At 42.1% G+C, this 15,660-nt stretch overlaps 1 protein-coding gene across 3 annotated transcripts in view; it reads left to right on the plus strand.

Moving 5' to 3' along the window:
* pcnx1 (pecanex 1) overlaps positions 1-15,660 on the plus strand; it is a 56,662-nt gene that overhangs the window by 24,556 nt on the left and 16,446 nt on the right. For 2 of the 3 annotated variants that reach the window (XM_036150983.1, XM_036150986.1), the window contains 16 exons: positions 893-950; positions 1,332-1,564; positions 4,573-4,726; positions 5,014-5,046; positions 6,966-7,137; positions 7,337-7,447; positions 7,666-7,757; positions 7,924-8,033; positions 9,717-9,822; positions 9,941-10,033; positions 10,237-10,387; positions 11,945-12,086; positions 13,823-14,000; positions 14,139-14,247; positions 14,425-14,554; positions 14,659-14,717. In XM_036150983.1, coding sequence (XP_036006876.1) covers positions 893-950; positions 1,332-1,564; positions 4,573-4,726; positions 5,014-5,046; positions 6,966-7,137; positions 7,337-7,447; positions 7,666-7,757; positions 7,924-8,033; positions 9,717-9,822; positions 9,941-10,033; positions 10,237-10,387; positions 11,945-12,086; positions 13,823-14,000; positions 14,139-14,247; positions 14,425-14,554; positions 14,659-14,717 — 1,931 coding nt within the window. The remainder of the gene's footprint in view (positions 1-892; positions 951-1,331; positions 1,565-4,572; positions 4,727-5,013; positions 5,047-6,965; positions 7,138-7,336; positions 7,448-7,665; positions 7,758-7,923; positions 8,034-9,716; positions 9,823-9,940; positions 10,034-10,236; positions 10,388-11,944; positions 12,087-13,822; positions 14,001-14,138; positions 14,248-14,424; positions 14,555-14,658; positions 14,718-15,660) is intronic. The other variant, XM_036150984.1, reaches the window with a different exon arrangement.

A 15,660-nucleotide genomic window follows, 5' to 3' on the forward strand; every position in this document is an offset into this window, starting at 1 on the left:
AAATAAACGCAAGCATATCGAGTTAGCAAGCATTTCAGTTTAAAGTTCTTCCAGCATGGAATATGACAGAAACAAGTTAGTTGGAACCACTGCCAAGTTAAACTTTGGTATTGAACATAAAATGGTAATGCTGCTCCCTGCTGTTACCTCAGAAATTGCCTGTTTTTGGTAGATTTTTTCCCCATAAAGAGAATTCCCTGTCAGTGGCAATAAGCTTTAATTTATTATTATTGCTATTTTTTGTTTTACATGTTTAAGTTGAGCTTTACACTAAATATGTGTTACTGATAAGTGCTACAAATGTTACAACACTTTTGTTCATATGGCAGCAGAACATTAAAATAAAAGTGCTCTTTACACTACTTTTGAATTCATTCTTGGAGTTTGTAAATACAATGCGATTAATCGCGATTAATCGCGATTAATCAGTGCGATTAATCGCGATTAAATATTTTAATCGTTGCCCAGCCCTAATCGTAGCTCGAAACATGCTCGATGTGTTAGAATGCCTCAAGGTCCAGACCTGAATCCATCTCAGGATCAGCAGACAGACTTAGACATTAACAGATGTTCTCCATTCAATCTGAGCATCAGCTGTTTTCAAAAGGAAAACAGGAAGCAACGTCAGCCTCTAGATGCGCATAGCTAGCAGAGATGTACCTCAGAAGGCTTGCATTGGTAACTGCAGTGAAGGGTGCACTCCTTTTTATTTAGCTTCTGTGTTGTAGTTCTCTGGAAATACCTCATTTGTTTTTGCCTACTGCCGGGGTCAGAGCAGTGAAAAGAGTCTAGCCGCTGTGTTCCTAGTTTGATGTCATTGGAAAATTAGGATGTCATCCGGTGCAGCAGATGGTTTTTCTTCATGTGGTGTTTTCGTCTCGATGCCATGCAGGGACACGGACTCCCACCTCTCCAGTTCTACCTCAGTTCGCTTCTACCCTCATGACCTGGTGAGTACCCAGCCGACGAGACTTTGTGTACGCGCGTGTTTCTGAGGAACTGAAGGAGACAGACAAAACGAATGACCTTTTTCTAAACCAGTGGAAAATGTCCTGCCCATGGTGGCTTTACAGCTTTCATTACCTCATCCTTGAATGCACTCTTTGTTTTAAGGCTGTTTTCTCGTCATTCTAAAAGTGGCATTGCTCCGTAGTCTCCTGGCCAAACAACATCACATTAAACCACATTAAAAATGAATGCCTTTTACCATTTCTTTCAGATGACTAATTTCAACTCTTTCTTCTAATGTGTATGAAAGAAAGGAGTCCTCCTTGAGTTTGTGATGTTGGTCAGTTTGCGCCGTTTGGGAGGTTTAACTGAATATAAGACAGTTCTTCCTCCATCAGATCCGTCTAAACCGCCTGCTGACGATGGACCCCGAGCTACTGGAGCAGCAAGACGGAGACCTGAGCCCGGAGCTGCAGGATGCACCGTTGGGACAAGAGAGCAGTGCAGCCTCTGCTCCTGCAGGCAAAGCCAAGCAGTACTACCGCCTGTGGCTTCTCCCTTACTTGTGGGTCGGCCTGCATTTCGACCGGCTTACCCTGCTGGCACTGTTTGACAGGTAAGGCAGACCAAGTGTCACTGTCATCTGTTTCTGCCAAAATGATACTGGTTGTGGGGGATTTATTTTTGCCGCTGTCACGCCCGGGTTTCCCTACTGTGGGACAATAAAGGTATTTGCATTCTATCCTAACTTATAGTTTTAGTGGCCAAGCAGAACCAGAGTTTCATTCTATCTGTAAGTCAGTCAAAAGTAAACGAATTTGGGCGAGAAACTTCATCTTTATCTGTATCGGATGTTTACCACATAAACGGAACAAAAAATAAGTACAATTTTCTTAAAATTAGTGTATTTGTCCTTGATTTGAGCAGGTAAATAAGATGATCTGCCAATAGAATAAGATTTTTGCACTTAAAATAGGAACGATTCATCTCCATCATCTTATTTCAAGTGCAGGATATCTAATTATCTTAATTTAGGGGTCAAAATATTCATTCCGTTGGCAGATGATCTTATTTACCTGCTCAAATCAAGGACAAATACACTATGTTTAAGAACATTTTGCTTGTTTTTAGATACGATTTTGCAGTGCATGCATGTGTTGTTTTGCAAGTGTAAGTATTAGATCGAAATTCTGCTTAGCAGGCCATTAATAGTTAATATCAAGATTACAGGGAAATCTTTTCTCGTATTATCAAACAGGAAGCTGAATGTTATTTCCATTCACACTAGCAAAAAAAAGCAAAAAAAAAAACTAGACCTTTTTTCTAGCTCAGGGTACCCATGACCTGACAAAACCAGATGTGCTGGGAACAGAGTCTGCATTCACATGCAGTAAAACAAAAGAGCGTTTTTGTCCTGAGCCTTTCCGTGAGGTAGACTTTTCCTTGGGACCTTAGGAGAGCATGTAGGAAGGTTAGCAGCATTTGTCACATCTGTTTATATCCAAGCAGCAGGAGGACTTGCCTTAATCTGTGTGACTCTTTTTGTCAGCGACGTCTCCTCTCCGGTCTGCGTTCAGTCTCCATGGTAACTAACCTTTGTACTGAACAATGGCCGGTGGTAGTTGACACGTATTATTGCAAATGAGACATTTACCACTCCATGAGAATGGTGGTTTCTTACCAGACCTACCACTCCACTTTTGGATTCCTCTTACTAGCCTGCTAGTGCTTCGAGCCGCTTTCAGAGATGTTTCTCTGGAGTCAGTTATAAATGGAAATGAAACTGTACCTTCTTTGTAGCTGTGCGTGCTGCTTGCACAGGTAATGCACCTGTTTCCAGATGGTCACCTCCTATCGGCTAACAGTTCTGGTACCCAGTCTGATTCAAAGCACACCGCATTACGTGCGTCCTCGCTCTATCTGCCTGGTCAATTAGCCGCCTCTGCAGGAACTGACCATAAGGCTTCTTCTCCAAAACAAGCCCGTCTGTTGTCGTCACACATCATGTCTGAGAACATCCTACAGCCAGTCTAAAAGCATTGCAATTTTACAGTCTAATTTGTAACTAGACTATAAATATAGATATGAAACTTAAATGAATCATTTCTGCACTTAAAATGCACAAGTCTTTAGAAAAACCATCATGAACACGTTTCTTTTACAGAACAGCTTAGATTTATTTATTGCATTCGTTGTACCGTAATTGCACAAGTAAAACCAAAATATGTCCAATGTAAGGCCAACATTTTAATGTCAGCCTCCAAGCGAGGCAAGTTGAGACCATATATTGACGTTACAAGAAGGTCTACAGCTGTCAGAGACGGTGATCATTCCTGGGGTTAGCAGTAACCAGTGTCACACAAGGCGTACCACAAGGTCCTGTCACAGGGCATTTTTCTATTCTGTATTGTTTTTTTACTTTGTTGTTTTCATTGATTCCCCAACATTTTTTTAGATGCAATTTCCTCATGTAGTACGTTTTTCTTTCTCCATTATTCCTTTTCTTTACAGTGTAACTCACCCCCACGTTAAAGCATAATCCCATCCCTAGACAAATCTGAAAGATTTGATTTGCCATATTGAAAAATGGAGAGTGAGCAGAGTTATGGCGGCAGTAACTCCACGGTTCGGTCTTTTGAGTTCTATATAACATTTATATACCACTTTGTAATCCATGGTGGACTCACCAACAGCGTGGTTGATCTCCTCTCTGCTCCCTTCACTCTGGCTGCAGGCGGGTTTCAGGACGAGGCAGCAGCTGTCTGCCTGTGAGACAGCGCTTAGGGTAGAGGGGGAGGGCTTACAGTAGCAAGACAGTAACTGCAGAACAATCTGTGCTTTTTCGCAAATCCGCCAAAAAAACGTAAAAAGTTGCTAGTTTGGTTGCTTGTCGCTTTTTTGAAGAAAAGAAAGTTGCTGGAAGGGTGTAAAAAGTGCAACAGTGCTCGGTACGCTGGCACAAGACGGAGCTGTGTTTTTAGTTTTGTTTTTTTAAAACGGAGCTCCTCTTATACCCCACAGCGGTAAAGCCGTTGACTCAGTTTCTCCAAATTACATCACAATGACGTTTGAACCGATAGCAATACGGATTCGGCGTTTAACCCTAGGAGGGCGCTACACTGACGTTTTTAGACACGAAGGCTGGATCTCTACAAATATGCAGTAATTTGTCAAAATAATGATCAGGATATGAAGACAGTGCTATAAGACAACTGTGTTAGCAGTTTATTGGCAGAAAAAGTTGATTTGGGGGTTAGTTATCTTTTAAACAGGTAGTTTTCTTTTATATAATTTTTGATGTACCATTTTGTGTTTCTAGTGGAGCATTCCTCTTCTGCTTCTTTCTAATGTCATTCAGAATGACCTTTGCATGGGTGGCAGCCTAAATTCATATTATATTTTTCTCTTTCGGTTCCTACAGTTCATTGATCCATGATTTATTGTTTTGCGCTTTCACTATTCCTTCTTTTTGGTTCAGTTGTATATGATGCAAAATACACTTTTCTTCTCTATATTTCCTTTTTGTTGATTTGTCGTGTTTTTCCCCAGTGAGGCTTAAGCAGAGCACACTAGGTAAAGTTGCTTTTTCCGTAGAACCATCGTCTGTGTTTGTTGTTTCTTCAGGAACCGCGAGGTTTTAGAGAACGTGCTGGCCGTGGTCCTGGCCGTCCTCGTGGCCTTCCTGGGCTCCGTGCTGCTCGTCCACGGTTTCTTCACCGACATCTGGGTCTTTCAGTTCTGCCTCGTCATCGCCAGTTGCCAGTATTCCCTGCTGAAGGTGAGCGCTCGACTCGGCGGCTCAACGTCGTCGGACCTGACCTTAAAAGCGCGGAACGGAGAGAGAGCCCCTTTTTGGAGGGAAGCGGTTCAAACGCTGCTCTCATTCGTTCCGACGCAGCCGGCGAAACATGAAAGAGCGCCGTTCCCTTGGGGGGAGAGTTGGCGACGCTCAGACGCGTTCGCTTTTCTTCCTCTGTCAGAGCTGTTCAGAAATACTGAAAAGCTACATGTTTGCTCACAGAGCATCAGCATTCTGCCATTAATCCCACTTCTTCTTATTTACAGAGTGTTCAGCCGGACTCCTCCTCTCCTCGACATGTACGTAACTATTACTCATTTACTTTCTACTATATAAGGCTGTGGGGACCAGTTCATGAATTTTTACAAAGTAATCTCCTGAACTAGTTGAAATCAAGTTATTACTATGTTAAACCCAGGTAGAATAATAGAAAATCTGTCCTGATTATCATTCCTTACAACCTCCAGGTATTATTCAGTGGAGGGGTTTTTTGGATTCTGGACAATGATGCTGCTTTTACTGTGTGATTTCCCCCCCACACCCCCCTTGCGTCAGTAGGCTGCTCTGAAACGCTGTCTTTTATTAATGCAGCTCTTACTCAGCTGGAGGCTCAAGCTTTAAATAGCTGCTGAGAGTTTAGGCCTCCACTCGCTCTCTCGCTTTTTTGTCTGCATCTCACTTTCTCTCCCTCTACCCGCAAGTGCTGTCCCCGTTTCCTTTCCCCCAGCTCCAATGTAGGACTTTGGATCTTCTTTTTTTTATTTTTTATTTTTTTTACAAGCCTAGAAAATAAACGGATAAAAAAAACCAACAACAGTGCTCTTTTTAACCCGAGTCTCGGTGCGTGAACAGTGCCCTAATCTTTGCAAAGCACGGCAAGTCGCCGCCTCCGCTCGCACGACGCGCACCTGCATCCTCCTCCTGCAGTGAAACCTTACACCCGACGCCGTTTCTTTTTAGACCTTCGTCCCGTGGAACAGATCTGATATGACTCTGATACCTCAGAAGCCACATTTTCCTTCGGAATAATTGTTTGGTTGTCACCGCACTACAGAAACTATTTTACGTCTACTGCGCCACGTTATGCAGCAGGACAGCAGCCCCATTTTATCTGCACCTTGTTGGCTAATATTTTTAGTTTTTTGTTTTTTTTTTTATTACAGAAAATAATTCTAAAAGACTGAATACTGTTTTTTAAGCACTTAATAAAACTAGTGTTTTTTTTGTTTTTTTTTTTACATTAGCTATATAATTAGAGACTAGCATTTGAGGTTTATATACACTTCTGCATGAGAAGTTATCCAACCAGAAAAGACAGGATGAGAACGACTTGACTGCATCCAGTGTTGATGTTGATATCCATACCCATTTGGCACATGTTTAGTTGTTTTTTTTAGGTTTTTTTTTATGAATAGATTAACACTGTTAGTTAGAGCGGAGTTGTAAGGTGGAAGGAAAATGATATATGGTTTGAGAACATCTGGGAACATCAAAATTCAATCCTCTCCTCTGAAAAGAGCCTGGAAACACGAATGTGTTTTAATGTACACCATTCTGTTGTATTTCTGGCTTAATATTTAGGGGGAAAGTGAACTTCCACCCCAATCCCAATTCTTTTGTAACTTTTAATGGGTTTTCTCCCAGAGTCTGCGCATATTTAGCGCATATTTTAGCATGGTCACGAACGCTTAATTCGTGACTATGCGCCCCATTCCTGCTAGTTCAAAGCGTTCGCTAGTTTTATAACTTAATCGTGCTTTAAACCTCTCCCCAGCCTTCTCTCTGACATGTCCGCTGTGTCTCTTGGTCTTCGCATCGCTGCTTGTTCACCGATGTTCTCCAACAAGCCTCTAAGGCCTTTTAAAGAACAGACGGATTCATGCCGGGATTAAATTAAACCGAGGTGGCCATTATTTACTAATTAGGCGACTTCTGATGGAGACCGGTAGCACCGGATCGGTTTCAAGGGAGCTGAACACAAACCAGCGTCACACTTTCCAAAAAGCCGTTCACGTTTTTCTTTCTAGTTCGCAGTTCTGCGCTTTATTGCGCTGGTTGCATCTAGGAACTCCCGGTAAAACACAAAAAGCAGAACGCGGGGAAAAGTGCACTGGGTGTGAGTGTTTTTTGCGGGGCTCTTAGACACAGGCCCGTTCTGACCTACGATCTGAGAGCGACCGGCATCTAAGAGTGTGGCCGTTCTCTGTGTGTCCTGCAGGGTCACAATCGCATCATAGCGTACAGCCGGCCCGTCTACTTCTGCCTCTGCTGCGGCCTCATTTGCCTGCTGCACTACGGCAGCCTGAGGATCACCTCGTCCCGCTTCACGCTGTACGGAGTGGCGCTCACCAGCTCGCTGCTGCTGGCCTCGGCCAGAGACCTTGTCATACGTAGGTACCCTCACTCGCAGAGTTTTGTTTAAGTTTTATTAAAGGCACCTTTCCAAATGAGCGCAAAGTAAACGTGTTAAAACACGACGATGCAAGAATGTAAGGAAGGCTTTTTGTTTGGAAATGTTCAAATTACCATCTGCATCAGCAGTCAGCTGATCAGACGACGTGGAAAGTCACCTTGTGCGTCTCTCTGCAGTCTTCACCCTGTGTTTCCCCATCGTGTTCTTCGTGGGGCTGCTGCCACAAGTCAACACGTTCGTCATGTACCTCTTCGAGCAGCTGGACATCCATGTGTTCGGGGGCAACGGTGAGTGACTCGTAGATGAGCCGATGCTCTGCGGGGAGGGGGGGAGGGGTGGTGTCGCTTTGACCACTACGGGATGATGTGGAGCACCCTCGCACACTTTGTCGCACCCTATACACGTTAATACAAGAGGCTTAATGAGGGCGGCGGGCTGCGTTCCGCCTGACCCGGGGTCCTGTCAGTCTGAGTCCACTCACTGCTGCCGTTCTCCCTCCCTGCAGCCTGCACGAGTCTGGTGTCGGCGCTGTACAGCGTCCTGCGCAGCGTCGTCACCGTGGCTCTGCTCTACGGCTTCTGCTATGGAGCTCTTAAGGTAAGACCCAACCAAGCAATTAACCATCACCGTGTTTCTTTTAATCCTGTTAAAGTCGAAGGGGGATTATTATTCCTTTTTAATGTATTTGATTTTATACATTCTCTAAATACACGTTCTGTCTGAAGCGTTAAAGGGACAAACTCTTGCGCTTGTTTTGTCTTAGGAGACCTGGGAGCCGCATCACATCCCCGTGTTGTTTTCAGTCTTCTGCGGCCTCTTGGTGGCAGTGTCCTACCACCTGAGCCGGCAGAGCAGTGACCCTTCTGTCCTCGTGTAAGTCTACGGCTCTATTCTCAGGTCGGCGTTGTTCATTTGCAAAATAACAGTGTGTTCCAGGTGCTTACTTTTAAAACGTCTGTTGTTCTTTTATTGCAAGCATATTACTAGCCAGCCTGCTAAGGCTGCTTGGTTTTGCACCACCAGTCTAAAAATAAATAATGCATCACTTTTCTGCAGAGCTGGATTATAGGCCAGTGACTATATATCATGCAGCTAAGGAATCAGGGGTTAATGATGAAAAGTGTTTTTTGTCCTTTACAGTGACTTTCACATTGAAAGAGAAGTGATAGTATGACACATTTCATTCGCACACACTGCTATTCTGCCCCTTCCTTCGTCTAGTTCCTACCGATGAACATGTTAATTTGTACTGATGTACCTAACAACTGTTCCTAAGTCGGTCAATATTTTTGATGAATTACAAAGATATACGTACATAAAAATACTCTAGTATAATTCTACTTAATTGTTATGTATTGTTTTACATTTTAACCTGTCTCACCCGGTGCTTTAACCTGTTTGGTCCTGACAGTAGATGTTTAACAGTCACATGACCCCATCTTCTTAGAAGACAAAAGAAATCCGTTTTCAAAGCAGGTGCGAAACAGCGCCAGCGCTTTCAGCTTGAAACGCGATCGAGATAAAACAACCCGCAATAGACGGCTGAGTCCGATGCTTAAAAAGGTTAGGTGAGAAATAAGAGAAACTGTGGAAATGAGAAACGAACAATGGAACCTCCTAATGCAATATTTCATTATTTCCCTCTCTGCTGACGAACAAACTAGTTAATTCAAGGTTTTGTTCATTATTAGTATTTTTTTTTTCAGTATTTATTTTTTTTGCTTATTATTATTATTATTATTATTATTATTATTATTATTATTATTATTATTGTTGTTGTTTTTTTATATGTGTGTAGTGATACTTGATTGTATTTACTGTGTATTTCTGTTCTATATTTGTAAGCGAAGGCTCTTACCGTGACATGTCTCTGCTCTCAGGATGTTCGAGTGGGCGATGGGTGGGTGGGGGTGGGGGGGGGAGTGTTGTTTAATTGTAAATTTGTAAAATCTAAAACCTTCAACAAAATGTGTGGACAAAAAAAAAGAAATAAGAAGAGGCAGAGTGATCAGCATTCGCCGTCAGCGCAGCACAGAAAGCAGCTGAAACGCTTGTCATTAAAAATTAGGACGTTCAAATCAAAGCACTGACGCCATGCAGCAGGACAGCAGCCCCACTTTATCTGCACCTTGTTAGCTAATATTTTTTGTTCTTTTTTATTTTTATTACAGAAAATATTTCTAAAAGTCTAAATACTAGTTTTAAAGTAATTAACAAAACAATCGTTTTTTTTTGTGCTTTTTACATTAATTATATAATTAGAGACTAGCATTTGAGGTTCAATATATAAACACACTTTTGCCTGAGATGTCATCCAACCAGAAAAAACAGAATGAGAATGACGTGACTTCATCCAAAAGTGTTTAACTTTACCGGTGTCTGAAAGAGAAAAGTCCTCATTAGAGTTTTATCTGTTCCATGTAGACATTTACATAGTGGCAAGATCATCTGAGAATGGGATTTTAAAACTGTGGTTCAGTTTTTCCCCCAGATAAATTAAGCTAAAGACCCATGGTGGTGATGTAACAAGCAGTTTCTTTCCCTCTTTCTTGCCAGCTCTCTGATACAGTCCAAGATTTTACCAAATGTAAAGGACAAGAACCCAGAGGACCCCCTTTCCGAGGTGCAGGACCCTCTGCCAGACAAACTCAGGGCCTCTGTGGTGAGTGTAGCGCCCCGAGTCGTCCAGCCGCTGGTTAGGTGTGGATCAGCTACATGACATTTGTTAATACTAGATTTCTCATCTCATGCCTGGTGTTTTTTTTTTTTCAAACGTGTAGAATGAGCGCCTGCAGTCGGACCTGATTGTCTGTGTGGCCATTGCTGTCCTTTACTTTGCCATACATGTCAGCACAGTGTTCATAGCACTGCAGGTACAGTAAATATGTCAGCTCTGAGAACTAAAGTGTGGGCAAAGCACATTACTTTGGAGGAGTAATTACAACCCATAACAGTGTCGTGTGAATAAATGCTTCCATGTGTCTGCGGAGCATCCATGAGCACGGACAAAACCTTTTGGCCCCTGCTCTGCATGCGTGTAACCCTTGAGTTTAAGGAGCGCTTTTTTTTTTCTCAGCCTTTCCTGAGCTATGTCCTGTACGCTCTGCTGGGAACGGTGGGCTTGCTCACCCACTACCTGCTCCCACAAGTCCGCAAGCAGCTGCCCTGGTACTGCTTCTCTCACCCGTTGCTCAAAACCAAGGAGTACTATCAGTTTGAAGTCAGAGGTAAGCACACAAGGCTCTCTAATCCTCACGGTCGTTATGCATTCGTCAAATTAAAGGACAGATCTTAATAACGCCATCACAAAATAGTGCATAATTGGGGCAGGAATTGGAAATCAGATGTGTTTTTTTTTATTGTTTGCACATAGGAAAAGTGATGCCTTTGTTTTCAGCCATGTTTATTACCCTAAATAAAATCTTGTTCAAGCAGTTGTTGTCAAGTCACCTGATTCGTAAAATAGCAAACACAGCTGTGGCTGTATTGTTCTTTGAGTGGGAGTGGTGAGCTAGTGTGTTGAGAATTGCGCTTGCGCCCTGGAGGTTGTGGGTTCGACTCCCACAGACCGCTACCCTGGATCCCTGAGCAAGACCCTTAAGGCTGGTTTATGCTTGACATGCAGAAATGAGACGGACACAGCAGCATTAAAGCTCCAGGCGGCTTTTCCTCCGAAGTAGCACTAGAATCTAGACGGCAGCGTAGTACTACACCCCACTACACATAAAAGGCCTAAATGTTTCCAACTTTTAAGCCTCTTCCTTTCTTCCTAGAGTGACGCCGATTTCTGTCCAGGAGCTGTTAACAATTTGTTGATCACGATGATCTTTATGGGCCGGATCATTAAGATGTCTGTATTTACGAACCTCCACCAGAAGGAGCGCTTGATTGTCCGCCATGTTTTTCCGCCCTGGACTCTCCGTGTCGTTAGGAATTTTCCCAGGTGCGCGGAACAAAACGTTCCGCGCACCTGGGAATATATCTTTTTAGAAACTACAGCTAACTTATTTCTTTGCCAAAATTTGGAATGTAACCACAGGCAACTTCTTTTATAAAACAATGCTGTTAAGGTGAAAATTATGTTTTTTTGTTTTAGGACCTGGATAGACCACTGACTATGAGATCTATGTACATTTAACCCCAAAATTATTCATAAGCTTTCCAAAGGTTGGTTTAGTCTTAACAGTTTTGCAGTGGCCCAACCAGAGTCCTGACTAGAGTCTGATAGATAATCAGTGCTGGGAGCTAAACAGTGGAGGGATGGGAAGTCTTTCATACCGTAAACAATTGGACCTCTTCACCAAAAATGACTTCTCTATGATTTTTAGAAGGGTTTAAATATTTTTCAACATGCCATTTTAAATTTTAAAATGTGAAAAGAAACAGCCAACTAATTCCTTTTAAAAAATATTTTTTGCTCTTTTAAGTTCGTTTGAGTTATTCGAAATAAACCCCTTTATCCAAAAACTAAGTCTGCCGTGGGTACGAGTAATTTTAGGCAAAGCAGAAGGACTGCTCATCGCGCATCGTATTGTCAAGACGATCGCGGAAATCTGTGACACTCTAGAGTTTTAGTTGTAAAACATTTCTAAAAGACATCATTTTCCTTCCTCTTCACGAGTATTTGCTGCTTTGTGTTCGTCTGTGACATAAAAACACCTTAAATGTTGAGGCTTGAGGTTCTAATGTGACACAGCTGTCTGCCTTCAGTAAGCAGAGCGTATGGAGTTTTTCTGTCTACTGCCGTTTCACGTCTGAACTCTAAAGCTTTCCTCTCTCCTCAGATGCGGCTCACGTTATGTGGTTCGAAAGGCTTCACGTGTGGCTGCTGTTTGTAGAAAAGAACGTCCTCTATCCTCTCGTCATTCTCAACGAGCTGAGCGGCAGCGCCAGGGAACTCGCCAGTCCAAAGAAACTTGACACAGAGTGAGCAGTCGACGTTTTCTTATGGTTTTCTTGTCTTTTTTTTCTTTTTTTTTCAACTTCCCTTTTGTCTATCAATGTGCAGGAAGGCTAAATGTGTTCTGGAATCCACTATGTTGGACTTAGAGTACCGGACACATTCACTCACAACCCTAGGATTTTAAAAATGAATGTATCTATAAATGAATGTTTTTTTCTTGGCAAATCACAAGAATTAACTTTTAACTTTTAATTTGAGCACTTTCAGCATATCTTACTACATAGACAAGAAAACAAAAACAAAATCACAGATAACAAAATCATGCTGTGTTTGTAAAGTTTGTAACTGAAAGTGCCATAACAAGCCTTAGATGCTATGAACATGCTGTTTTTTGTGTTTTATCACAAGTGATGTCATTTTAAAAAAAAAAAAAAAATCTGTTTTTGGTTCCTTCAATCGCAAACATAGAAGTTTGAGTTTGGACAAATTATACTATGACTATAGAAAGATATAAATCCATTGGAAACTAATAGTCCAGCTTTGCCTTCCAATACATTTGACACTGTAGCCAACACAATTTGATCAGTTTGGTTAGTTAAACCAAGCCAGTACATATACTTCAGACATTATGCCGATTCAGTTCAATTTTATTGATATAGCGCCAATTCATGACATGTCATCTCAAGGCACTTTACAAAGTCAAATTCAATCAGATTATACAGATTGGTCAAGAATTTCCTATATAAGGAAACCAGTTGATTGCTTCAAGTCTTGACAAGCAGCATTCACTCCTGGAGAAGCGTAGAGCCACAGGGAGAGTCGTCTGCATTGTACATGGCTTTGCAGCAATCCCTCATACTGAGCAAGCATGAAGCGACAGTGGAAAGAAAAACTCCCCATTAACGGGAAGGAAAACCTCCGGCAGAACCGGGCTCAGTATGAACGGTCATCTGCCTCGACCGACTGGGGTTACAGAAGACAGAGCAGAGACACAACAAGAGAGACAAAAAAGCACAAAAGCACACATTGATCTAGTAATCTGTTCTACATTAGATGGTAGTAGCGGGTGAGCCGTCTTCTCTGGATGATGTCACAGCTAACAGAACGCCAGACCAGGTGTACCTACTATGAAGAAAAAAAAGAGAGAACAGAAAGTTAAAAGATGCAATGACGACAAGCAATGCATTACTGGAGAACAGTAGAACTCAGTAAAGTGAGAAAAATAGGCCCTGATGTCCTCCAGTAACCTAATAGTAGATTAAGCGGCGTAGCTCTCACACGTGTGCCGCCTCTACAGAATTGACATAACTGTGACTCAGATGACTTCAATAACCCTGTAACAACATAATCTCACGCCGTGCTGTGCAGATGCTTCACTCACTTCAGAATGGTGGGTGCTTGAAACTGGACAGTAAAACTGATGGCATTCCTTGCTGTCTCAATTCAGTTATTGATTGTGTGACCAGGTGGTCAGTTAATCCCTTAATATTGAAATAAATAAATAAACAAGTCTATTTCGTCCCAGAAGAGTAACTTTCCCAGTCATGACGCAGCAGAACACTGTGAAGTCCACATTTCTGATGCCGGTATAGATGCACCGTTTAGAACGAGCCCCCATCACCTTTACTCTGAAGGTGTAACAGGACCCGGTGGTTACAAGTTAAAAGATATGAAGGTTCAGAGTAAAATCGTCTGATTGTGTACCCACACTAATGTTTTTTTTTTTTTTGATGCAACTGCTCGATGCTTTCTGTTCCAGAGTTGGCGCTCTGATGATCACAATAGCCGGGCTGAAGCTGCTCCGATCCTGCTACAGCAGTCCCACCTACCAGTACGTCACCATCCTCTTCACCGTCCTCTTTTTCACCTTCGACTACCGCCATCTGTCCGAGACGCTGCTGCTGGACCTCTTCCTCATGTCCATCGTTTTCAGCAAGGTGAGAGGAATGTTCACTCTGTAAACGTCAGTGCAAAGAATGCGGTCCAGGCATATTGATGTGGTTCATATGGCTTTGCATACAGTTGAAATTCACAGCATTTCTCTCTCTCTCTCCCTTTTCTCTTTGTTTTTACAGTTGTGGGAGCTGTTTTACAAGCTGCACTTTGTTTACACCTATATTGCTCCATGGCAGATCACCTGGGGCTCAGCCTTCCATGCCTTTGCTCAACCCTTTGCTGTGCCTCGTATCTTTTGGCCACACAACCCGTACACATTCGTTTGTGATCGAGCTGCACCTAATTAATGTTTTCGCTTCAGCTGAATAGAGTATTTAGAGCTTTATCGTTTGACTTGTTAAGTTTCTATAGTCTTTTTCCACCTCACACATTGTTGCAGAGTAACCTTGACCTGAGCTCCTCCAGATTCTGCCATGTTGTTTGTCCAGGCCGTAGTCTCCGCAGTCTTCTCCACTCCCCTCAACCCCTTCCTTGGCAGCGCCATCTTCATCACCTCCTATGTTCGACCTGTCAAATTCTGGGAGCGAGACTACAAGTATGCAACAGTGTATACAAATACATGCTGTCTTTGAAACTGCTTATTCCTGTCTATGTCTTTCTAAAATAGCTATTGTTTTATTTTATTTTTATTTCGTCTAGCACCAAGAGAGTTGATCACTCAAACACTCGTCTAGCCTCTCAGCTTGACAGAAATCCGGGTGAGTTGTCATTTTGTGTTGAATTGTTACCCACATGTTGACAAAGACTTCGCCCAAGGCTTATATGGACAAAAGAAAGCCCCGTTACCCCTGATCAGTTGATAGGAGTACCCCATAAATGATTATGGCATATATTTGTTGGTAAAATATATTTTCTACAACGATGTCTGGTAAAAAGCTTGAAAATGAATTTTCATTAAAACGTTTTTTTAATTACAGGAGCGGCATAAACTCACACTTATAATTCTACCTTTAATCTATGTATATATATATTCAGTGCAGAAAATAAACCTTACATACCAAACTACTTGTTTTTAACAAAATCAACGGTCGAACAGAGTCCATGGCGGCGTGCATTTTAACAAGGTTTCTACGGCCTTTGGAAAAGAAACATAGCATCACAGATTCTCCACCATCCTTACCTTACCAGCATGAATCTGGTACTTTTCCGCAGATCCAGCAATTGTTTCACACTAAACACACGCTCAATGTTGGTCTAAGGTGAACTGAGCACAGAGTTTGGGTTAAAGGTACATAGCCATGTTATATGCTTATAAAAAAAAAAAAGAAAACTAAAACCGTTTGATCATGATAAAATAAGGTTATATACACCAAGCGTCCATCCTAATGGTTTTTTGATTAAAAAAAAAAAAGCCTAAATATGACCCCAGCATCGGGCACAATTAGCAGATATAAACAGACATGGCGCCATCTACTGGCAGTATCACAGAACTACCAGAAAGCCATTTCTGATTGACTAATATTATTATTAATAATAATTATATTACTACTAATAACACAATTAATAGTAATGCTGAACCAAGTCTGACCCTCTGCAATGCTTTGTGGTAAAGTGGCAGCTCGGTGTGATCGAAGAGTAACTGTTATTAATTAAATAAACTGATTTACAGCAATTCTAAGAGCCTCATATCAGAACATCATG

This window comes from Fundulus heteroclitus, chromosome 19 (genome assembly GCF_011125445.2).
Source record: "Fundulus heteroclitus isolate FHET01 chromosome 19, MU-UCD_Fhet_4.1, whole genome shotgun sequence".
NCBI lineage: Eukaryota > Metazoa > Chordata > Actinopteri > Cyprinodontiformes > Fundulidae > Fundulus > Fundulus heteroclitus.